The 23620-nt window shown below is 36.6% G+C and overlaps 5 protein-coding genes across 7 annotated transcripts; 2 read left to right on the top strand and 3 right to left on the bottom strand.

Annotated features, from left to right (window-relative positions):
• Nucleotides 1-1857: 1857 nt before the first annotated feature.
• LOC102618325 (lisH domain-containing protein C1711.05) lies at nt 1858-3631 on the top strand. Its single transcript, XM_006476628.4, has 3 exons — nt 1858-2132; nt 2248-2314; nt 2444-3631. Exons 1-3 carry the CDS (start codon nt 2055-2057, stop codon nt 3346-3348), a joined length of 1050 nt encoding a protein of 349 aa, XP_006476691.2. The 5' UTR covers nt 1858-2054; the 3' UTR covers nt 3349-3631.
• A 2491-nt stretch (nt 3632-6122) lies between these two features.
• LOC102618041 (protein EDS1-like) lies at nt 6123-8804 on the bottom strand. The gene is made up of 3 exons (XM_006476627.3): nt 8223-8804; nt 7168-7950; nt 6123-7047 (listed from the first exon to the last, which is right to left on the bottom strand). The coding sequence occupies exons 1-3, from the start codon at nt 8550-8552 to the stop codon at nt 6331-6333; spliced, it is 1830 nt and encodes a 609-aa protein (XP_006476690.2). The 5' UTR covers nt 8553-8804; the 3' UTR covers nt 6123-6330.
• A 945-nt stretch (nt 8805-9749) lies between these two features.
• On the bottom strand, nt 9750-12789 carry LOC107176772 (formin-like protein 8). Its single transcript, XM_052438210.1, has 4 exons — nt 12365-12789; nt 11899-12175; nt 10374-10646; nt 9750-10307 (listed from the first exon to the last, which is right to left on the bottom strand). Exons 1-4 carry the CDS (start codon nt 12787-12789, stop codon nt 9750-9752), a joined length of 1533 nt encoding a protein of 510 aa, XP_052294170.1.
• A 2422-nt stretch (nt 12790-15211) lies between these two features.
• On the bottom strand, nt 15212-18112 carry LOC102617764 (two-component response regulator ARR5). Of its 3 annotated transcripts, none has more exons than XM_052436097.1 (6): nt 17935-18112; nt 17382-17587; nt 17188-17264; nt 16926-17003; nt 16737-16807; nt 15212-15866 (listed from the first exon to the last, which is right to left on the bottom strand). In XM_052436097.1, exons 1-6 carry the CDS (start codon nt 17940-17942, stop codon nt 15602-15604), a joined length of 705 nt encoding a protein of 234 aa, XP_052292057.1. In that variant the 5' UTR covers nt 17943-18112; the 3' UTR covers nt 15212-15601. The 3 variants fall into 3 exon arrangements, with proteins under 3 accessions (XP_052292057.1, XP_052292059.1, XP_052292058.1); XM_052436099.1 differs by having other exon boundaries at nt 17382-17621; nt 17935-18105; XM_052436098.1 differs by having other exon boundaries at nt 17382-17846; nt 17935-18105.
• A 1858-nt stretch (nt 18113-19970) lies between these two features.
• Nucleotides 19971-23032, top strand: LOC102617483 (uncharacterized). The gene is made up of 6 exons (XM_006476625.4): nt 19971-20724; nt 21737-21788; nt 22205-22288; nt 22378-22442; nt 22583-22741; nt 22836-23032. Exons 1-6 carry the CDS (start codon nt 20122-20124, stop codon nt 22884-22886), a joined length of 1014 nt encoding a protein of 337 aa, XP_006476688.2. The 5' UTR covers nt 19971-20121; the 3' UTR covers nt 22887-23032.
• The last annotated feature ends 588 nt before the right edge of the window (nt 23033-23620 follow it).

The following is a 23620-nucleotide window of genomic DNA, read 5'->3' on the forward strand; positions in this document are numbered from 1 at the left end:
ATAAATTTTATAACACAATATGGTTATGACATGAATATACACCAATTGATATTTTTAATAATATTACCATATATTAATTGATATTCGTATCATAAACATATAATGTTGTCCAACTCAAATACAACGCACTTATTTATTTATTATATCCCAACGTGTCAACCTATTTATTAATTATATTAATACCTATCAACCCAAATATAGAAAAATTGTGCCGTAAACCATTTTGCCGCACTCATGCATCTCGTTAGCGGCGGGCGTATATCGGTCCTAAATAGGAACCATATAATTGTAGCATCCACGTTGCGTGTTTTCGAACCTTAACTAGAGAGCCCGTATTGTATGTGATCCATTTATTGTTGTTACACAAATTTGGTACGACATGTCACGCACATATTTTTCCTTGCGCACAACGCTTTGTCCGCGAGACTGCACCGCACTGCCTGCCTAACTACGTGCTGAGATCTGATTAATTAATAACGCATATATCGTTCGAATTATTTGATTCCTAAGTTAGATTAAGGCTAAACTTGAGCAGATTTGCAGGTGCACTATGGGTGCCTTAAAAAGGCATGTATGAGTAGGCGATGCCAAACTCTCTTCAATATGTTTTTCCTTCGGTTACTTTCCAGGAAATATCTACGAGGTTATCTTATTCCACCAGCACAATTATTGATTGAAATGACGCGGCCAAGAATTTGAACACTCGCGTAAATAATTTGATGCATCGCATACAATTAAACATCGTATCAATCCGAGTTGTGCCGGTGACTCAATTTGGCAGCCATTATGTAGTAATCATTGAATTTTCATCAAGCGGTCGTAGAAATAATATGATTTTATTATTTTATATTTCCACAACCGTTGGATGAAATAACAATCACTTTAAAAATATAATCTTAGTTGGACTTCAATCCCCTTACCATTTTCATTCAAAACATCCTTGAGACATGCATCATTCCTCGTAATTTGTTAGATACATTATTTTTCAAAAGGATATTTTTTAACATGCATTTGTAAGTCGTAAGGTAATTTAATTTTTAATTATCAATAGTTCGTCTAAATCATTAAAACCACGATATATTTAAACAAAAAAAAAATGCATTGGACTTTTAAATATATATGTGCATAAATCGTTAAATTGACATATTAATGGGACGTTAGTAAAAAAATTTTACAGAAAAGTTTCTAAAATATTTGTTTGTGTATTATGTACATGATATATTTTTCACCCGATAACAAGTAATTCAATAATGTTGTTTGTATCAAAACCTTTTTATTTATATGTCCTGCAAAAAAGAAGTTATTTACATGTGTTATCCTTTTTTTTTTTTTAATTGGATCTAGAGAAATAAATATAATGACACAAGCATTTTGTTTGTCCAATGTCAAAATTATCAAACGAAATTAGATTAAAGAAAAAACGCGGGGGGGGGGGGGGGGAGGGTGTTGCTGGCCCTATTTTTAGCTAAGCCACCACTAGAAAACGATTTCATTTAAAGTAAAATGCCAAAACAAATCCGAATCAATGAATCAGGATTAAAACTAAATGCATTTGTTACCATAATTAATTCATTCAACAGCCTAATCAATTAATGCCACTTACCTAATTTTAGATAAAGGAAAAATCTTCATATTCAGCCAAAAAAAAAAAAAAAAAGAAAACCAAACGACATCGTGCTGCTTCGCTTATATCACGAACGTATAGACCAAATGGACCTCAATATTTGCTATTATCCCTAACTGCCCTCGCAATATTCGTATAAACCCACCCAAAACCTCCTGTCTAAACTCGAAATTGATAGAAAAGAAGGGGTAGTTTTGTAACTACGAAGAGTATAAATGTAAAGCTGGGCCTCTGTTTTAGTAGGTATTGTGCACAGGGCGAGCGGAGCAGAGGAGTTCCCGTTATCCACATTGGCAATATTTCTCTCCATTGAAAATTCCAAATTAAAATCCCGCAGAGTTTCTGACTTTCTGTCTCGAAGATTATTATCTCTCAAAATCAAATTAGGGCTTTTCCTTTAAGATTTTCAAATTCTAATTTTGCTTTAACAATGGTATCTGATTCAATCACCCACAACGCTCCGATTGCATCGGCCCCAAACTCGAGGGATTTCTCTAAGAAGAAGAGGGTGTGTATCGCGTCTAATTTATCTTCTTTCTCTTTTCCTTCTCCATTTTTTAATTAAAAATTTTTAAATTGTTTATAATTGATTTTGTGTTTGTTATTTCTCTTTGGGATTTCAGACCAACAGGTCTGCGAAATTGAAGCAGTGCAAGCTGGATGTTCGCCGTGAACAATGGCTCTCCCAAGGTGCGCAAATGTTTTTTTTTTAACCTCTCTTTATATTTTTAATGACTCTGCATGTAATCCAAATAATTTTTTATTGGATGATTATCTTGTTTTGATTATTTATGGATTTGCCATTGTTTGATATGATAGTCGGGGCGGTGAAGAGCAAGTGCTGCAAGGAGGATCAAAACGGTGCGCGGAAGGAGAGGGCCCGGTCGTTGGAGAATTTGAGGCGAAGGGATGAGGATAACAGCAATGACTCTGGATCTATGCACCATGACAGTGATTCAGAGTCACCATCAAACAGCCCCACCAACAGCCTGTTATGTGGTAACAGCGGCACAAATCCGGGAACGAATTTCATCGGGAGTAGCAGCAGCAGCAGTAGCGTTAGTGGTAGCAGCGGCGGCGGCTGTTGCTCTGGTAGCATTACAGAAGAGGAAGAAGAAGATGGCTGTTTGGATGATTGGGAGGCTGTGGCGGATGCTTTAGCTGCTGATGATGATAACAATAAACAGGAACCAGAACATGATCGTTCATGTTCCCAATCACCCTCTGAGAGCCAATTGAGTGTTCAGTCGGATTCCTTGCATGAACTGGCAAATGGGTTAAGTTTAGATTCTGTGAAATCAATGCCCGATGGTGCAAGAATGGTGCCTAGTGTCTCCGAGAATAATAGACGGGCCTGGAGACCAGATGACGCTTTCAGGCCTCAGAGTCTGCCTAATTTGGCTAAACAGCGGAGTTTTCCGGCTGCAGACCGGCATTTTGGTCAAGGAGGGGTTCCTTGGGCTTGTAACAATGTTTTAGCGGCGCCATCTTCATGTCCTATATGCTATGAGGATTTGGACTACACGGACTCAAGCTTTTTGCCCTGTTTATGTGGCTTCCGGCTCTGCTTATTTTGTCACAAGAGGATTCTTGAAGAAGATGGGCGATGTCCAGGTTGCAGGAAGCCATATGAGCATGATCAAGTTGAGTCGGAAGCGATAGTGCAAGGAGGCAGCATGACGTTCCGGTTAGCTCGGTCTTGTAGCATGATTGCAAGGTCTTAGGAAGAGGAGGAGTCTCTGTTTCCGTGAACTATGTATGTTGGGGTCTGTCCTTTTTGTGTGTCTTTGTGTTCTTATGCTAGTTTTTACTTTTTAGACTCATTTTATAGACGTTTTAGATGTTGATAGAGGAGTATTGTGTTTTTGCACCAGAGCAGTGAGCTTTTCTCTTACGAGTTCAGTTCTTATTTGTATGGTGCATGTGCTAATGTAGAAGACTCATGTTGGTATTATGTGAATAGATAAACTGGTATAGAAATCCAATACATAAAAAGTGATTACAATATATCATATGTTTCCATTTGTTTCAATTAGTATGGGCATTCATGAATTTAAAAATGCTGTTCATCATTAGTGTATCCACTTGTTTACCTTGGTTCTTCACTTTCCAATGCAATCCTAATTACTTGAGGACTTTGTGATCAAGCCCAGTTTTGTTGGAGGTGACCTAATTCTTACCTAAAGATGTGTTGTATTTCCTTTTTCCAATAATTTTGATTTTTATTCTATCCTTCGATTACTATGCATTTTTTTAGATTTATTACTTGTAATAATAGTAATTGCTTTCTAAAAGGATAGGTTTCGTTGGGTGCAAGTACTTGTTATAAATTTAATTGCTTTCTGAAAGGGTCCATGCTTGTGGTAGTGTTTGCATGTGGATATTCCTTCTCTGTTACTGTACTTAAATGTATTACCAGTCATAACCTTAATTACTTGCTACTTTGCTTCTTTGGTTTTTACTTAGAGAAGTGTGTCTAACTTAACATGTTAGCTTAATTGCTCTCTGTGGTTTTTGAATTTGAAGATTCATATAACTTCAAAGATAAAAGGGATGGACTATATATGTACTGAGGTCCTATCCACAGGTAATATGTGAAGTTTGATCCCCATTTCTTGTGGTTGGCTTCATATTTTGAGATCTGTTCATTAAAAGCTGTATTTAATGAAGCACTTGCCACATCACATGCATCTTTCTTTTTTTTGCTTTTGTTGTTTTGTTTTGTATGCACTTAGTGTTTGAATGATTGATGAATTCATCTAGCCCAAAAGCGCTGACCGTAAGTTTAGAATGGTAAACACTTTAGCGGCTGAAATATCCCGGGGATCTTTATTTGATTGACTTTTGTATTATGTCATAGCTTCAATATTTGAGGTGTGTTTCCAATTTTTATTTTGTTGGTTTTTAACATTTGCTCTTTGAAATGTTTAACTTGGGTTACAATCCCGTAATTGTTTTAATTATAAGTTTCTGTGGTGATTTCAATTTCGTGCTCGCTGTTGTAAGAAGGAATGAGAAATTTTTGAATCCAATATATGCAAATGTTCTTTGAAAGGTAACTCTAGACTTTGTTATGCTGACATTGACTTAAAATTCAGTACGATATTGTAGTTGAGTATATAATAGAAAATTGTCTGTGTTTGAATATTTGTTAAGATTTTTTGCACTGATTAAAAAGAATCTTAAAATGTTCTTTAAAACCTAAACAGCGGTTGTTTCCAAGAAATAAAGGAATATAAGAGGTTTAGGCTTTGTCATGAGAGAAGGTAAAATTAAAAATGGCAAGGCCTGGGCCGGAACTCAGAGATATTAATCCATCCTTTCTTCTGGCAAGCATAGAGTAGATATTTTGGGTACACTGTTGGGAGGTTTTCATTCTGCTTGATGCTTATTCTTTCGAACTGTAAGAAATAATGATAATTGGAATCTGTTTTTATGAGTACACAATCAGAATCTGTGGTTCATATGGCTGGTACAAAGAGCTTCACAAGGCTGGAATGTAATATTCGCGACTAGTCAAGGTCTGTTCTAATATTTGTACTTCCAATGCTTGCTATTTTGTAGTACTTAAAAAGGTTGTCAGTGTGTTGATGGTTTCGTGCACTGTTGGTTAGATATGGAATATCCTATCTTGTCTGTCTTGTAGCTCTAATCTGGAACTTCCTTTGTTTTTTTCAAAAAAGAGACAATTTGAAGTAATACATGAATATGGACCAAACCCTTCCTAACCCTAGGTGAGTGGAGTTGGAACCTTAAGCCTCTTTTTATCATCCAAGAGATCTTACAATGGAATGAACGGTACCCACTAGAATCATTTTGAACTTCTTGAGCTTTTTCAGTTGTTTGTTGAACTGAAAAGTAACTTTTAAACTCGATGGTTGCAAGTTGTAGGTAATATTATCTTAGTTTCATTAGCTCAAAAGGCTATTTGAGGATTTAATATGATATTTGAGGTATGCCAGTTCTCATTAATGTCTCTACTTTGCAGTTTAAAGTCATATGTTTTATGAGTTTTGTTATTCAGAATTTGATTAGTTCGCTATCCGTAAAGTAATTTATTTGAGGAGACTTGCTACTGTGTTATATTTCTTCAACCATAAAGATTTGCAAGGAGATGTATATACATTTTGACCTAAAAACCGTGTAAGTTCTGTTGGATAAAGCTAATGGACTGTAGCATATAGTGTGCTATGCTTCCTAATGTCATTGGAGGCTAGGCCAGTTATTTTGATTTTCTTCTATAATTGCTGATTTTATTTCCTGCGGCCGTTTCTGTTTGTACTTTAATCTGTATAACTGCACGGTGATGATTTTATTAGATACATTGTATCTTAGCACGTTGAGAATGGCTTGCTTCTTGAGAGCCCTTATTTTTCTTTCCTTGTTTTTGTATCAGTATGACAGAATCCTTGTTTTTGTATCAGTATGGCATCCCGAAATGGATGCGTTAGCAGTGAACAGCCAGTATAATTTCAACAATAATGCTGCTATTGGTTAATAACATTTGGCAACAATCCACTAATGACTTATTTGGTCGTAATACAAAATGAGTCACCACTCTTGAGGTATAATTGAAGCACACATTACAAATAGAAACTAATGATATTAGGTTAACTAATTACACAACTTCCACGGCCAGGGCAGAGACCAACGGTTGATAGTTGCACTTCTAGAAGCAAGTGGTTATAGCTTTAAGATTTATTTTCTTAGTTATTGATGAATTTTGAAATGCATGATCCTGATCTATGTTGCTGAGGGAGTTTTTTCCACCACTTGACGAAGGTCGAATCCTCAAAGAATATATCATCACCTAACTCCCTATTCTGAACCCATTTTTCTACCTGCTTCTCCAGGGACAGTATTTCTTCTTTGACATCTTCAAACAGCCCCATATTAATAGTTCTGAGGCAGAGATCCTCAATCCTTGCCCAGAAACATGATTCCCCGCTGGATCCTGCCGATATCTTCAGGGCATACTCGAGCCACCTCTGAGTGTATCTGTATCGTTTTGGTCTGCCCCTTTTCATATAGGGACCTGTGTCTTCATTTTTTAGGTGTCGATAGTAATTAGCAATATCTAGAGGTTCAACAATGCGGCGGTACCTTGTTCCGATGTTTATCCACTCTCTATGGCCTTCAAACTCATCAGGAAGTTCATACCTTTTCAACATTTCCATAATCTCGTCAAATATACCAGCCAACTCAAGCCTCCTAACATTTGCATTGAAATCATCAGTGTCCTTTGAAAGCTTGAGTGCATCATAATAGCTGACTCTGCCAGCCTCGCACCTGGTCTTGTACCCTTCAAGTGCTAGTAGTCCTTTTTCTATATCTGTCTTCTTTTTATTAATCTTGTCCTGGTTTCTCCGTTTTTGCTTCTCTAATTCTCCAGCAGCACAAAGGCAGAGTCTGGCTCTCGTGCTCTGGAAACCGAAGATTCAAAATGTCAGTCCAAGGGGGAAAAAAAAAGGAAAAAAAAAAACTGATAGGGGAACTTCTAAAACTGAAAGACAAATTTTGAAACTATCTTGAAACGGACTTACAAGGCCGAGGTTATTCAGGACCAGGCCAAGGCCAGCGGCACCAACATTGGAAGACAATGGAAGCCCTTCCAAATTGTCAAAATGGGCGACACCTTTTGTCTCTAAGTTCTGCAGTTCGCTTTGGTAATTAAAGTGGTCCTTTACACTTCTGAGAGCAATCTCTGGACCTTCTACTTCAGAGCTCAACTGAGAAGAATAGAACAATATCTGCAGAACGGCATCAGGGTTTTTCATCACTACGAGTTCCCTATCTCCTGTGCAGAAGACATAAGTTCCAAAGGGTCGATAGGGGCTCAGCTCAATGAAACTCAACAAAGTATCAGACAACTTGTTTGTGTTTCCCATGAGATGACAGGCGGCATGGCTTGCCACAGATGATGCATTTCTCATCACCGTCACATAGAGAGCTGAAGCTTCCCTAGTTGGTTCTTGAATGTGAATTGTACATTTTGGGTTCAAGAAATCGAGGATAGTTTTCAGTTCCGGCTCAAGGGAAGAGAGAGGAGCAAGCAAAACCCGAGGGACGATGTCATACCTCATTACAAAATGAATGAAGTAGTGAGACCAACTTTCTCGCCTCAAAGCATGGTTAATTATGAAATCACCAACAAGAGGTGATCCAAAAGTGACGCATATAGGTGGCATTCTGCTGGTGCTGGGGTCTGACTTTATGAAATTTTCCCAATTTTCCAGGAACCAAACTGTCATTAAAACGGCAATTGGACCAGCTGAGGAATGCCCTGTGAACACTATTTGCTTTCTGTCTGCCACAGCTTTCACCACCTGAGAATGATTCGAAGGAACTACCCAGTATTATATATATATACATATATGCCAGTTTGTCATTCGTTTGCTTCATTTCTATTGCTTCATTCGAATTCAATTGTATAGTTTATTTATTATCACAGTCGTCTATTTTGGAATCTTGATGATTGCCAAAGAGGAAGCAACACCAATACTTACTAACTAGTAGTACATGTTGCATTTTGATTTTTCAGGGGGCAAAAAACTTAAAAAAAAAGAAAGAAAAGTAAATTAACAAAGAAATCACACACCTCGCTTTGTAGCTGAGGTAGAATTGCTTGAAATCTAGTAAGAAAAGCTTCATTGACAGTTGCAACTTGATCATTCCCTATACTTCGAAGAGAGGCGAACTGAGGTGGATGTGGATCGATCATTTTTTCGCCAAAAGGGCTTCGACTAAACCAATCACTGATAGTCCAAGAACCTGGAAAGCTGAAAATGACGTCTGATGAGCCACGATTCTTTTCCACGAGATACAGCTGCTTCTCCGGCAATTTGTGTGCCTTCATGGCTATCGAGCATGCGTTCTTGATCACCTCTTCTTTCATGCTTATCACCTCTCCAAGTCTTTCACTTGCCATCGTTTCCACAACTGTTATAGTACTTGTTGAGAAAATTTCCCGGTTTAGAAGCTTTGCTTGATTTATTATTATTGCCCTTTTTATCTTTAAGTCGTAGAGGAGATAGAATGTTTCTTGTTTTAAGTTTTGAACGCGTTCCTGGAAATTATTGTGTAGGGAAGTGAAAGACCTTTTTGGGTATTTCCCAATCGTTGACTCGACCTTCACTTTGATCCAGGTCAAGCTCAAAGCTCGCTCAAGAGTCAAGCCGCCCACGATGCAACCACTTCTGGCTTCTTCTCTCCCCTTTCTCAAATAAAACAATATTAGTCGGGTAAATCTAATTCTTTTATCCAAGACTGAAAAAGGTTCAGACATCTCCTGGGATGGAAAACTAACTGCTCTTTTATTTTATAACAGCTCTAAGATTATTTATTTAATAGCTTATAACAGGTGAACAATGCAGTAACCAAATACACGTTTGTCTGAAACTGTAGATCATTGCATTGCGGCTTGTGCCACATTTCGTCACAGTTACAAGCAGATGATCTGGATTGAATTGGGCCTAAATCCGTGTGATGACCCAGGGTTCGGCCCAAATTACTGTAGGACCTACCGGTAATAGCTAGCTAGCTAGCTAGCTGGCTAATATATAACATTTAGACCATTTTGGTTTTGCCATGATAGTTTTACTAATCATAGGAAATGATTAGTAAATATCAGTGTAATATCTCTGCTATAATAGTGGTTGTTGTAAATATCTGTGTAATGTAGTAATCTGATGATTAATCACTATTTAAAAAAAAAATCATAGGAAATGAATAATTAATTTTTTATCTGTATATGCTAGTAGTTTTAAGTTATAGTTTGGTTTTTTTTTTTTAATGATCGAGAAGAAATTATATTTTGGCTCTTAACATTAAAGAACTGGTGATATGATAAATTTGTGTCGGAAATTGTGCCTTGGGACTTGGGAGTTTAAAATCATTCCTTCTCTGTAAAATCAACCAAGAGCAAATTAAAATCATTGGAAAGGAAGCTAGGAAAGGTCTTCAATTTTATTTCAATCTAAACAACTTTCTACTCTAAGCATGCTTGAGAAACTATCATCATGCTTCAGAAACTATCATATGATTCACTGGAATATGCTGATGCTCGAATATCTAACCTGAGTTGTTTTGGCAAGTTGATGAATTTCACTAGACTTCTTGATGGTGGTTACAGTGGTGGTGATGATGCTACGCTTGTTGTCCCATTCTTCTTCTGTAAATTTCGACTAATGTCAGCACAAACTGTATCAACCATGTCCAAAAATTCTTTTACTATAACAAACAGTTGAAGTGGGTGCCCCCATTTTTCTTTGGAACCTCCTGCTTGGTAGTATTTTGTTGTCCGCTTAACAAGTTCCATAGTCCTATTTTGGTCATTTCTTACCAGCTTAAGCTCTTCTTTACACTCCTCCAGAAGCCCTTTCATTTCCTTTAAAAACCCGCCTTTCTCGCTACTAGCACAGTGTGTTACTAGTTCCCAGATTTCTACCACGCGAGATGCAAGTGCGGAGTAGGTATTGATGAATGTGTCAAGTTCTATCCTAACTGCTTTGTTTACATTGTTGAACTCATTGCTTAGGCCTTCCACTGCGGGCAATCTTTGTTTTAAGTACTTATTGTCCCTCTCTTTTGGCGTCGAGCTTTTTGAATTTGAATCACCAGTTTTGCTTCTTTGACTGAAAGTCCTTCCAAGAATGTGGTTTCCGTTGAGTTCGCCACGTCGACCCTTCAATCAGATCACTTGCTCCACAACAAAGTAGAGCAGGGTAGTCTTCCCATTAGTGCTTTTAACATCAGAAAGCTTTCGGAGGGCACTTAGGTTGAAACGTTGAGCATTGCCTCTGGATGTTCCAGCATTCATTTTATTACCAGCTTTTAGAATGGCTTCAAGAAGTTTTAGGAAGATCACCCGGGTTCGTAGCTCATTATAACCCATTTCAAGTGCTTGCAAGGACTCTTTGAGTTGAAGGATTTCTGATTTGTAATTTGATCTGAAAAGCATTGCATTAACGCGAGTGAATGCCGAAGGAATAACTTTCAGGATGTGGAAGAGAAAAGTGTTAGCCTATATGGTTATAAATATTGATTTTGATGATAACAAACCACATGTATTGATTAAGTAAAGATTTATGAATTGTGCTTTTATAATAAGAAAATGATGTTATGGAATTAAAGTATTTTGGACTAAAATGAAAGAATTTTAAAATCTTTGATAATGTTTTAAATTTCGAATTTGGACCTATTTGAAACTATTTAAATATTTTGGACCATTCTATAATTTCACATAGTTTAGGTGAAATCATAATTTCAGAACGTTTTGGGATTGACAAAGCATTATTTAAAAATTCTGAAATTTAAACTATTTGAAAGTTTTCATAACGTTTTGGGTCATAATACAGTTATATAAAGTTTTGGGGTCAAATTATAATTTTAAAAGATATTTCATTGTAGCAGTTACTGTAGCAAGCGGCTAGCCGGATATGGTAAGCAATCCGGATTTTGGGCAGTAAGCTTCTGGAGCATAAACGGCTATCTGGATTTCGCAAGTGGCAATCCAAATTTCAAAAGCGGCTAACCGGATATGAAAAGCGGCATGCCGGATATTCTGAAATTCAAATTTTTGCCTTAACAGTAACATAAAAGCGGCTTATCAAATTCCTAAACGGCAAGCCGGTTATGACCAAAATGTGCATAACGGCTAATTTTTGAGCTCAAACTATAAAAACTCAAATCCAATTCATTTTCAAGCCCTCTAGCAAGCATAAACAAAAAGCATACGAGATATATTGAGCTTTCAATTTGCAAATCACAAAATATTGAATCATGTCTTGTTCTTCATTTTTGAATATCTACTTTTTGATTGAGTTTTATTGTAACTTTCATTTCTTCATTTTAATTGTAAGAGTTTGAGTGTGTGAGACACTTGAGTGAAGAGGTTGGGAGATAATCTCTTTGTTGTAAAGATTCATTGATACTTTGAAGTCAATTGTAAACGGTTGAAGCCTTAGAAAGGCTCGGATAGTGAAATCATCAAGCTTGGATCGCTTGGAGGCGTGGAGGTAGGCAGAGATTGCCGAACCACGTAAAAATTCGTGTGTTTATTTCTCTTCTCCCTTACTCATTTGTTATTGTGCTTTTATTGAACTTATTGCTTTCAATTTTTATTAAGACATTAGATTGTTTGTTGTGTAGATTTGCTAGAATAATTTTTAAAATTTCAATTCATCCCCCTTCTTGGGTTGCACACTTATATTTCAAAAAGATTCAGCATCCCCAAGTCTAGTTGGATTTCCATTGAATTAGAGGACTTTGCTTACGTCGTCTTGGCTTGAAGATAGTTTGGCAAGTTTTTCAAGGATGTCAATGCTGAGTCCCTGGCCGTCAAGGAGGGCCTCTATGATTTCTTTTTGAGAGATTGCGAGTGACCTCAGTACTATTGCTGTGTTTTGGCACTTGCGGGGTTCAAGGATAAAAAGCTCTGCTGTTGGTGCCGCATTGGAACTGCCTGAACTCATGGACGTTTTGCTTCTTTCATAAAGTCTACGATTGATGGTGGAATATCCAAATAGATTTTCAATTTGTTCATCATCAAATCTGAGAAGAAATAGAAGATTTAGCAAACAAGAACTGGAGCAATGCAATAGTAGTTTTACTTTAAAAAAATGACAAATTACCTCAGGGATCCGTCGTTGATCTCATTCCAGACCATCGAATGATCAACATTGGTTGCGACCTTATCCCAGTGCAATGGTTTTAGCTTCACGTGGCCAACAACAGTCCTACTTGAGCTCTCCGTCCTTAATCTTACTTGCATTCCCCTTCGGAGTAGGTGAAGGTTTCAATGGCGAAGCTAAATTAGGTGCCTTAGGAGGTGGGGATGCTGGCGTGGGATTTCTTTTTACCCGTATTGGTGGCAGTGTTGCTTGTGATGGATGATTAACACTAGGAGGAGGAGGAGGAGGCGGTGGCGGCGGTTGTGTTAGCAACCTAACTGAAGCTGGAGGTGGCAGAGTTGGATTTTGTCGAACTGGCTCTGCCTTTCTCTCACTGCCGGTTAAATCAGATGTCTCTTCGGGTGACAAACGTGACATAGTACTTCTTTGTACTGTTGTTATGTCCATGCATTTTTCTTCATCTTCTTCGAAACTCGGATTAAACACAATCTTCGGAAAAGTAGCTTTTAGCTCTCCGTGTTCTAGTTTCCTCATGTAAAGGACTTCCTCAACAACTAAACCTTTTACTCTTCCTTTAAATTTCTCAAACTCTTCCTGAGTCACAGTTGCTTCCTGCCTACGGAAGCTTGAATTAATTTTATTTTTCTGCCGAAGTCTTTTAGTTCTTTGACAGATCAAGAAGGCGACTCCAGCGATAACCAGAGTAACTCTGTTGTGGCAGCAATGATCTTGGCAGTGCTTTTGGGCATCCCGATCAACCAAAGACTATGGAAAGATTATGTTAGTAGACTTGTTGGCCAAGGAATGAACATCAATGTTCTGTGAAGAATTTTATTGAGAAAAGAGTGAGGAAGAACAAATGACAACAAAAGGGTAAGGCAAGTAAAAGGACATGGCTGCACCAATGTGAATTATAACAAAAGGGGCTTAGAGAAAGTTGCAATGAGGAGCGAAGGAAACTCTGCTGTTTCATTACTACTCTTAGGCAATCGAAGTAAATTCTTCTGTACTGCATATGGGTGTTGTTTGCAGACGGTTTCTATGAAGGTAGATGACATGTCCAGTTTTGCTTAACTCTTCCTGTGAAACTCCATTGGAAATGACTATAACAGCCTGTTAAGATTCAGGTTGGATTTGCACATTGTCCAGCTCTAAATGTGTTATGCATCTACAATTCCGATGAGGGAAGTGATGGTTTAGCCGTCGCCCTTGCTTAACTTCATTCATATAGACAACCAACATAACAAACATTTGCCTTGGATTGTATCAATATCTTTGTATTGCATTGTCTATTTCTTTTTCTATTCTTAGTAATCTCGTCTTCGATTTAAATTAAACAATTTTGCTACAGCTGTTGTAAAATGCCATAAGCAGGCTTCCCAGAATGTGTTCATTGTTTCTATTTGATTGGAAGATTATAATATTAACGAACCGGTATAATGTGCTGCAAGCTACACAGCTGAATATGATAATCAATAAATGCTTTGAAAGTTTCGAGCATTTTCTCTCAAGATGCCACTGGGCATCACATTACCGGCAAATTCTAAAGGGCCTTTTAGACCAAATCAAGACAAAATATATACCCCCGTTGATAATTAGGTGTATTTTGATGAATGTGGCTCACTAGTTATTTTTGACGGGGTAAAACTGCATGATCTGTTGGCACTTGGCAACATGTCCTCTCAAATTGCAGTCACATGCTTTTATTGTAGAATCTGAATTGAAATATCAACGCTCATCATTAAGACTTGAACGTCGTAGCCATTAGCGAAGAATCCGAGTTAATTAAAAGCCTCACCAATTCATTTAAAGAATTGTTGAACACAGGCACTGAAAGCGTTGCACCCCATTTATGAACTCAAATGTGTTTTAGATAAACTTGAGTAATTGTCTGCTGTGATTGATGTCCCTAGTTTTTTAACTGCACCCATGGGTCCTTTAAATTTATAGATTTTTTTTAATTTTGTCTCTCCATATTATATATATATATAGGAATGCCATTTAACACATAATAAGCAGTATTAAATGTTTTAGCTGGAGTATAGAATGCCATTTGGACCATACTAAACAGTATTTAATGTTTTAGCTGGGAGCTACTAGAACTCCAAGCTAAAACATTAAATGCTGCTTATTATGGACTGTCGTCCCCAGCTCTTTCTCAAAGCCAATGCATGATCCAGCAAGACTTGTTTAAATGTAATTGTAGCAAAGAAAGACATTATCGTAGATTTACTTGGTCATGTTTTACCCTTGTAATGTTAGCTTTCCCACAGTCTCTCTTGGTATGTCTTCCTTCCAAATGACATTATTAGGAAAGTAAATCAAAGAAATTATTGCATAACCTGGGAAAGTCTTTCTTGGTATGTCTTCCTTCCAAATGACATTATTAGGAGAGTAAATCAAAGAAATTATTACAGAACTTGGGAAGTCTACCTGCCACTGCTCAAATACCTTTATTTATATATATATAAAGATAGATGGAGGAATTAAGAGTCTAAATTTATACAATTATAACATAATTTGGTAGTATATCGAGCACAGTTTGAAAATCTCACTTCTATCTATGATTTGCGCAAAATACTTAAAAGATTTAGAGAGGAATTCTAAGTCCTTTATAAGAAGTCAAACTTTTACCTCCGTGATAGGATAAAAGTGATTTACCACCTACCCATTGGCCTGAATGGCAGAGTCCATGATATGTAAACGAGTAAAGATGCTTAGGTCAGGCTTCAAGCTATACTTGCAATAGAATTAGAAACAACATAATCTCCAAGAAAGTTAAATGCAATTATCCAACGTTAATTTTTTGTGTTAGTGAGATTCCATAGATAATATTGCTGATTGTAACTTCCGTCGATGACATTCACATCAATGTACGTGTATATATATTCAGTCACTTCATTGAAGAGAAATGAATGAAGAAAGTAACATACTAGCAGAATTGTTGATCATGCCACATAATGCAGAAAGTCACATACGAGCAGAATTGTTAGTGCATTTCACGTAAAAGATTCAATCGAGCACACTATCAGGTAACATCCCCTGTGTAACTGGGGCTTCGTTAATGGCAATGAAATTTCATCTCCCACAGAAATATCACAAGAAGGAGCACAAATACTTCATTACTTTTCTATACATAATTCTCATGGATTTCTTCTTCTTCTTCTTCTTCTTTTTCATTTTTCTCTGGTCGTGGTAAATTCTTCATGTCAGCGAAGTATGTCAAGCCACGGTGTGCAAAATTTTACAAAAATCAATCTTCTCTTTCATTTGGGGCTAACTACTGACTATAGACAAAAAATGACAATTCTCAGTCACTCAAGAGCAAATGACTCAAGAGTCCCTGCTAAAGTAATTTAGGTCGCTTGAAGGCACAATTGGGTGAAGACAGTGAAGATGGTAGTTGGGAAGATTCTAGATCACAAGCAACCGATGATGAGAATGATATGGGAACCGAGGAGGCCTGAATATCATCAATTAGTTTCCTCTTGAGAAGTCCACTTTTGCCATTTTCCTGTGGTTCTCCTCTCATTATGTGATCTTTTAGCCGTTTAACGTCTGATAGTTTCACTGGCTTGACTATGTATTCCTCTGCCCCTTCTTCCAAACAACTGTTCATCATAGAGAAAATGGAAGCTGTTAATAACTTGCCATAGAGGACAGACATAAATGGATTAAAAAAAAAGGATTCAATTAGGGCAATTTGACCATTTCTTAATCCAAATTTTGTGCAGGGAAGAGGCAATAAAATGAGTTTTAGATAAGCAGGAAACATTTTTTATGATAATTTTACAATACTTGATTAGGCTGCTTCGTGTTAGACAATAAACAAACAGTCAAACCTCACCACCCAATAATGGCCAAAGGAAAATGCAAGTGAACTACCCTGACCTAAGTGGCGAGTATCCTTCACTTTCTCCATATGGAATGATGAAATACAATTAAATTTCATTTATAAAAAACAGCAGACATAGTCTTTTACCATGATTAAGATCAAAAGATTCTAGCATTCTACAATTCTAAATCGGACAGTAGTTACAAGAACATACCATGTGAGGTGTTATTTCATAGATTTAGAAATATTCCCTAGTCAACAGACATAAAGCCATGTAGGGTAGGGTATATTATCCATGCATTATTTTTTTACACACGCCACCAGTCTGTCCAATTATATTTATATTTGAGGAGAAAAATATCATAATATCATATCCCATAAAGATTTTGGTGTCCCAAATCTGGTGTTGGAAATATTGACAGATTCTCATTCTCTCATCACAGATCCACTGTATTTCATAAGGGCCAGAGGAGATTTGATCTTTTGAATCAAATGATCAGATTCCTCTTAGAACCATATCAGATTTGATCTCCAATTAAACAAAAGAAATTTCCCCAAATCTACTATTTTTAGCTCTTATGGTAACATCAATACAAAGTTAATAACAATTGATTAAACATAGAATGAGATTAAACCAAGAACTTACCTATCAATCTGAGTTAAGACATCCTCAGAAGACATGATCACCACAGGAACCTCTCTGAAAACAGATGATTCCTGCTCAGAAAATTCATTTAACATCAAATCAACACACGGAAAAGGGAAAAAATTTTGAAATTTCAACATAGGATTGAAGCCACCAGAGATTTTCAAGTAAAAAGACCGGAGAGCTCACCTTGATCTTTTTGAGTAGTTCATATCCAGTCATCCCAGGCATGGTATAATCTGTAATGATCAGATTCACCTTCAAAGCCTGCAAGCAAACAAAGAAAATAAAAAAATGAGCCCAACAGAAAACAAGTTTAGAGTTCTTAAGTTGAGTTAAGGTATAAGTTCATAACTTCAACTTCATCATGTTTGTATATTTTTTCCCTCCATTTTCTCATCAATCAAACAAAATTAAAAACAAAAATGTTCAAAAAAAAATCGGCACTTACATCAAAACCAACATTGCTTTGCTCTCCATCTAAACCCAGATACTGTAAAGCTCTTGTTCCACTCTCCACAGCCGTCACTGCAAAAAAAAAAAAAAAAAAAAAAAAAAAAAAAAAAAAAAAACATTTCAGTTCGGTTCACAAACCCATCAAAATAAAAACTTTAGCATCTTTTCATGAAAAAGACCAATAATTACCTTTACATGAGGATATCTGAAGCAATCTCTCAATAAGCTTGCGATCAACATAACTATCGTCGACAGCAAGAACATGCAGCTCCTTAGAACATTCAGCCACTGTTGCCATTGCCCAAAAAGGAAAGCCTCTATTAGTCTCTTTGAATTTCTTTTCCTTGACGAGCCGTTGGTGGGTTTTTGTCGATATATTATGTGTTTGTGTAAGGCTGTAAGCAAACGGGAAACGTTGAGTTGGTGCTCCTGCAGGTTTTGCTTTATAAATAAGGCAAGAAAAGAGAGAGAGAAAAGGAGAGATGAAGGTGACAAGATTCTGAGGATCCAATATCTTAAGATCTTAGCAAATCTTTCTTTTTTAGCAAGTATCTTTCAGATGACCCATTATCCACCAACTTGTTGTTTGTCCCGTCAATTTTAACTCTATTTATTCATCTACAAAATCTTTTTCGGTGTTGTTTCTATGGCTCCCTGTCAGCGAGAAGACAACACGCAAATATAATAATAATAATAATAATAATAACTTTTATTAATTTTGACCCAAAAAGAATAAATTTACCTGTACATTGAGGTCGAGGCGGGGAATTGAGGGTTGTGGAGCAGGATTTTTGACTCTTGTATGGTTTGAATTGCACACAAATGGGTTCAAAGATTTGCAAATATTTGCTTCATGTTCATGGTCCAATGGTCGTCTCTTTCACGGGCAGAATATGACCCACTGGGAAATTTTCTAAATCTAAGTGAATAGCGATACAAAGTTGATTGTTCAAAACAGCATTGATATCAAGCATACCGATCGACAAAATTCTAGATTTGCCAAAATTGACTAACGAAGATATGAATCAAGATATGTCTATATTAACGTATGAAACCGCGTAATATTTTATTTCCTTCACTATCTCATTTATTCTTTTAAGGTGGTTTTAGGTTCAACGGAATGAAGGAGTATGTATTTATGTTTTCAATTAATCTAAAACTTATTAAATAGTTTTTTTTATGATATTTGTGTTTGATTAAAATAGTATAAATTTATTTTTATTTGAAGAATCTTTTGAGAGATAATTTATTATTATTATTATTTTACTCTTTTATCTTTCATATTAATAAATAAATAAGTATTTGAAAGTTAAATCAAAAGACTTTCAATTATTGATATAATATGGTCAGATAATTAAAAAAATTTTGTTATTCAATTAGCAATATGATATGTTTATAAAGACTGTTATGTTAAATTTAGTACGATATATGTTAATATCTAATTATATTGTTCATAGATTGATGATATGGTCTGATTATGTTAAAACTGTTTTAAAGTAGAACATATTTTTATAACCACACGATTAAAATTATAATGTATTTTTTATTATTTATCACTTTATGAATATAATTAGAATTTGTGCTCTAATTTAAAAGTGCTTAAGCAGCCCTTGCCTCGGTAATAATATGGATTAAAAAGGAAAAACGAAGAAGAAGAAGAAGAAAGTAAAGGGAACGGCACTGCATATGACCGCAGGTCAATATAAATAAAGTCTTTATTTATATTGACTTTATAAAAAAAAAAAAAAATTGACGTGATTTTCTGTACTTTTTGAAATTTTTGCAAAATCCGAGAAACGGCCGAAACGGCGGCTTCAAAAATGGGAAAGTCGTACAGACTGTGGTTAATCTCGATACAATACAGAAATTGGATTGAATGTACGTACGGGTTACTGGGCGCCAAAATCTTTTTAGGTTTGATCCGGTGAGAGGGCGACAGGTGGTGAAGTTCCCAACTCTCCTCTATGTGCGTGAGTGATCATCATTAAATAAATAAATAAATAAATTGATGATTTATAATTATAGGGTTTCTACTTTTTTTGTGTGGCACTGGCACTCACTGCGTATAGTTTATAGACAGAGAATACGAATCTGAGAGATCGAGTGGGAAACCTGGATCGTGGGATTGTGGCGTGCGATTTTGTTGCGCATCGTATTTTCATATAATGAAAATTAGATGTATTGCTGAATCCTGAGGTGACATCTCATTACACCCACACTTTTTACCACGTCCTCAATCAAGTTCAAATTACCGACAACAAAATCTCTAAATACAAAGACCCCTTTGTCTGTTATGCGAGTCCACACAACATACACGTACATCAACACCATCATATTATTCACCTTCCACGTGTCGATTGATTGAACGTGCCTCTTCTCATATATATATATATATATATCTCCTAATTTTTAATATATAGTAAGGATTAAGTTAATTTTTTTCCTAAAAATATGAATTTCAATACGCTAAAGAATACAATACATGTATTTTTCCTTTTTTTAAAAAAAATAAAATTCTTTATCAATAAAGTAAGGGTTCTTTGCTTTTTTTTTTTTATCGTAAAATTACTCTTAATTCAATAATTACAAATGAGTCTTAAAAAAAAATTAAGTTGACCCGAGGAGTCGAGAATAATCTATAACAAGGGTTGTTAAGTGCATTCATTTGATCCTTCAAGCACACTCATGGGTCATTATCCAGTTCGGTGAGCTGGGTCCACTTTACTGTGAGAGAAATAAATAAGAAGTTGGAGGGTGGATTTAGTAATAGATCGTCAGTCCAAAATCCAAACGTACATGGCCCGATTCTTTGGCAGCCCAAAGACACAGAAAGCGATCGACGCCGTTGGGGCAAAATCCGCCGCCCAATAAAGTTTCAACTGCGCAGAAGTTTCGGCGGTAGTACCTTACCATTCATTACCATCGAGAGATGGAGGAAGAAAAGGCGGCGGCGTACTATGACGAGCTGACCCGGAAGGGCGGAGGAGCCGCTAGATTCAAGCAAGGTCTCGGCTTTTCCTCCTCATCCACTTCCGAAAACGACGCCGTACCCGCAAAACATACTTCTTTCCTCAGCAACTTTGTTAGAGCCTCGAGCCCCACCACAGCCTCCCATCCTGAGAAACCCTCTCAGCTCGAATCTATTCAAAACAAGCTCAAGAAGAAGCCTAGCGAAGAAAAACCAGCTCAATCAAGGGTTAGCACTAAAGACAGCGACAGAGACAGAGACAGAGACAGAGAGAGGAGTCATAGAGATAGAGGGAGGGATCATAGAGACAGAGACAGAGAGAGGAGTCATAGAGACAGAGGGAGGGATCATAGAGACCGAGACAGGGACAGAGGAAGGAGTGATCGAGATAGAGATGGAAACAGAGAGAGAGAATATAAAGATAGAGAAAGGGAGAGGGAGAGGGGGAGGAGGAGGAGCGTGTCGCCGCCACGAGAGGGGAGAGGAGGAAAGAGGAGGGAGGTGGAGAAGGAGAGGAATAGTAAAGTTGATTATTCACGGTTAATTGAAGGCTATGACCACATGGTACGTCTCTTCTTTCTGTTGTTATTACTTTGAATTGTTACTATGTCTGGGTCTGTTGGCAACTTGTATGGCTGGATTCTTCTTTGAATTGATTGTCATTGTCTGATTAATATGGGTTATTTTATAACTGTGGTTGATGCTCAAAAGGGAGATAATTGAGAGTAACAGAATGAGTCTGAGAGTATGTTGATCTCGATACTGTGGTGATATGTGCTTTTATTAGAGCTCAGAAATTGATTCAGGCTGACATCACTGCTTTTTACAGCTTTGAATCTTATAGAATTTTAGATTATTCATAGACTTCAACTTTCGGAGCTGTGAGATTTTAATTTAGTTACTCATCTTTTGCATGTTCCATTGTTGTAATCATTGGATGTAAAATCAGAAATTTTTGCATGTGAATCTACATATTTGATATCAGATGCTGTCACCGAGAAATGACTGTGTATTGTGTGTATGAGTTAAAAAGGAAGAAAGGATTTGAATTGCTTATCCTTATGCACAAATATATCAACTGTGAAGTAAAAGAGGAGTGTCTGGGAATGCACCTCAGATTGGATATTGGTAGTAATGAATTATTCTAGTTTAAAAATGCATTGATAAAGACATATCTCTACTGTCTTGGTCAAAGAAGTTAAACACATATGTGGTTGCAACAGATGTAGTTTTATTTTTCCAGTTTAATGTTGAAAATATGTGAGGATAGAGGGAAAGATACCACGCGACCTAGTCACTTCATCGAACCTCTAATCTGAAACAGAATTTGGTTAAGGTTCAGTTACATGTGGTTTTGGCACATATTACAACCCTCTCTCACATTCATACCTTTTTTTCTTTGTATATTATGTTTTTTTGAAGTTGTTTTCTTATTTATGAGGTTAACTTGAATTGTAGAACTGAGTTCTTTGGAATATAATACATTAATAACTTTCCAGCAAATGACTTTGATACAATAGTTCTCGGTCACCATGGACCGGATCAGTCATTAAAGTTACCTTTCTTTTGTGAACAGACGCCAGCTGCAATAGTTAAAGCCAAGATGAAACTTCAGCTAGCTGAAACTGGTAAGTGACCTCATCTTCGTTTGGTGCTGACTTTTTATTCTTTTTATTGATCAAATTGTAGTTTTCCAGAAACTTGAGGATTCATTTTATTTGCTTTCTCAAGTATATTTATGCACTGAAAGGCCAATCTTTTAGGCATCACCCTTTCATGTGTTGAATCTTTTACAAAATTTCGTAATAATGACCCCCTCGATAGCAATATTTTATGTAGATTTGGTTTGACATATCAATTTTGCGATCCCTGAGGTTCTCACTGGGCAAGCGTTTGTTTCACTTAGCTTATAATGTTTCCCCTTGTCCCCGGATATGCAAAAGAGCTGTTAGATACCTATTAGCTAAGCTCCTAAATATGGCATTTTCTCTATGTTGTAATTTATTATCTTTTGTCCCATTATAGTGGTGTTTTCTGAGTGCAGCTAATAAGGATGAAACAAAGGGCTCTGGATGGGAACGATTTGAGTTTGACAAGGATGCCCCTCTTGATGATGAGGAAATTGAAGGTTGGTTATATATTTCCACCTTTATGTCTGACCTGGATAAAATAACATGGAGGTTAGAACTAATATTATTATGTTCACCCTATCTTCAGCCGCGGAAGATGATGCAGCCTTAGTCAAGCACATAGGACAGAGCTTCCGGTTTTCTGCCATAGAGGTAGGCGTTCTGCTATCCGTTTCTTATCGAGTTAGCATGTGATGTTTATGCTAGTTGGATCTAACAGTATGTTCTTGAGATAGTAAGAGTGAATTATGTGTTTTAATGAAGTAATTATTTATATTATGTGAATTCTGAAGGCAAGAAGAGAGGAACAAATAAAAGCTGCTCACGATGAGGCCATGTTTGGAGCATCTGCTGTTCCACCATCTGTTTCTTCAGATAGTGAACCAGAACCAGACAGCAGTGAAAAGAAGAGCAGTGATGGCGATATTGCTACAAGCCTCTTTAGTGAGAATGTAAATAACTTCAGATTTTAATGAACAATTTTTCTTTTTACCGCAACTAGAGGGACGAACATCAAATTTTACACAATTGTTAATCTGGTTTCAGGTCCTTGCAAAGCAACAAGGTTCATGGCGTGACCGTTTTCGCAAGGCATAGAATACCAATCAACAACCTGATGTCCACCCTCAGTTACAGTGACTTAAGTGTTGTACATATAGCTGATGATATTGTGGAAATTTGACGCCCCATAGCCAAAAGCGTGTCTGTAAACAATATCCAGAAGATCAAGATTTTTGCCTTTAGTTTCCTACTCTTCATTACTTCTTTCACGGTTTCAATCACATTTTTACGCCATCCGTTCGGGTTTTACTAAATTTTTGCATTTGAGGACTTCGCAGACGAAATGACAATCGTCAGTCGAGAATGTCTCTTCATTATGTACCAAGTCCTAACAACCCAAAGTTACAACATAGTGTAAATATTGTAATGTTGAATAAAAGAGGTAATAACATTAAAGTCATTTGCGAAATGTCTTTGGTTCTATTGCTAAATGGTGCGTCGTTCCATTACGGCGGTAACATACGATTTGTCGAGTGTATTACAAAATAATGGACGACATGCTTCTCCTTCATAAATTCATGTACTTGGGGTTGGGGATAACAACTTGCTCGTATACAAATGAACTTCAATGACCCGTCGTCGGGCATCTCTTACATTATTTAATGATTATTCAGAATAATTCTTACGCGTATCAGTTATCAGTTTAGCAAATGGTAAAAGCTATTATGGGAAAAAAGGAAAAATTGGATAATAAAATTTTGACTAATTTGTTTGTCTTTATTTTTGTGTGGATGTAATGGGTGTATTACTAATTAAGAATGAAAATGAGG

This window comes from Citrus sinensis, chromosome 3 (genome assembly GCF_022201045.2).
Source record: "Citrus sinensis cultivar Valencia sweet orange chromosome 3, DVS_A1.0, whole genome shotgun sequence".
NCBI lineage: Eukaryota > Viridiplantae > Streptophyta > Magnoliopsida > Sapindales > Rutaceae > Citrus > Citrus sinensis.

Coding starts and splice junctions, on each gene's coding strand:
- LOC102618325 (XM_006476628.4), top strand. CDS start 2,055: ATGGTATCTGATTCAATCACCCACAACGCTCCGATTGCATCGGCCCCA. Junction 2,133..2,247: donor ATTTCTCTAAGAAGAAGAGG/GTGTGTATCGCG, acceptor TTGGGATTTCAG/ACCAACAGGTCTGCGAAATT. Junction 2,315..2,443: donor TGAACAATGGCTCTCCCAAG/GTGCGCAAATGT, acceptor TTGATATGATAG/TCGGGGCGGTGAAGAGCAAG.
- LOC102618041 (XM_006476627.3), bottom strand. CDS start 8,552: ATGGCAAGTGAAAGACTTGGAGAGGTGATAAGCATGAAAGAAGAGGTG. Junction 7,951..8,222: donor TACCTCAGCTACAAAGCGAG/GTGTGTGATTTC, acceptor AATCATTCTCAG/GTGGTGAAAGCTGTGGCAGA. Junction 7,048..7,167: donor TCCTGAATAACCTCGGCCTT/GTAAGTCCGTTT, acceptor TTCGGTTTCCAG/AGCACGAGAGCCAGACTCTG.
- LOC107176772 (XM_052438210.1), bottom strand. CDS start 12,789: ATGAGGAAACTAGAACACGGAGAGCTAAAAGCTACTTTTCCGAAGATT. Junction 10,647..11,898: donor TATCTTCAAGCCAAGACGAC/GTAAGCAAAGTC, acceptor ATAACCATATAG/GCTAACACTTTTCTCTTCCA. Junction 10,308..10,373: donor CCCTCCGAAAGCTTTCTGAT/GTTAAAAGCACT, acceptor ATCTGATTGAAG/GGTCGACGTGGCGAACTCAA.
- LOC102617764 (XM_052436097.1), bottom strand. Junction 17,265..17,381: donor TCAGATATCCTCATGTAAAG/GTAATTATTGGT, acceptor TTTTTTTTGCAG/TGACGGCTGTGGAGAGTGGA. Junction 17,004..17,187: donor AAAGCAATGTTGGTTTTGAT/GTAAGTGCCGAT, acceptor GTTTGCTTGCAG/GCTTTGAAGGTGAATCTGAT.
- LOC102617483 (XM_006476625.4), top strand. CDS start 20,122: ATGGAGGAAGAAAAGGCGGCGGCGTACTATGACGAGCTGACCCGGAAG. Junction 20,725..21,736: donor TTGAAGGCTATGACCACATG/GTACGTCTCTTC, acceptor TTTTGTGAACAG/ACGCCAGCTGCAATAGTTAA. Junction 22,443..22,582: donor TCCGGTTTTCTGCCATAGAG/GTAGGCGTTCTG, acceptor TGAATTCTGAAG/GCAAGAAGAGAGGAACAAAT.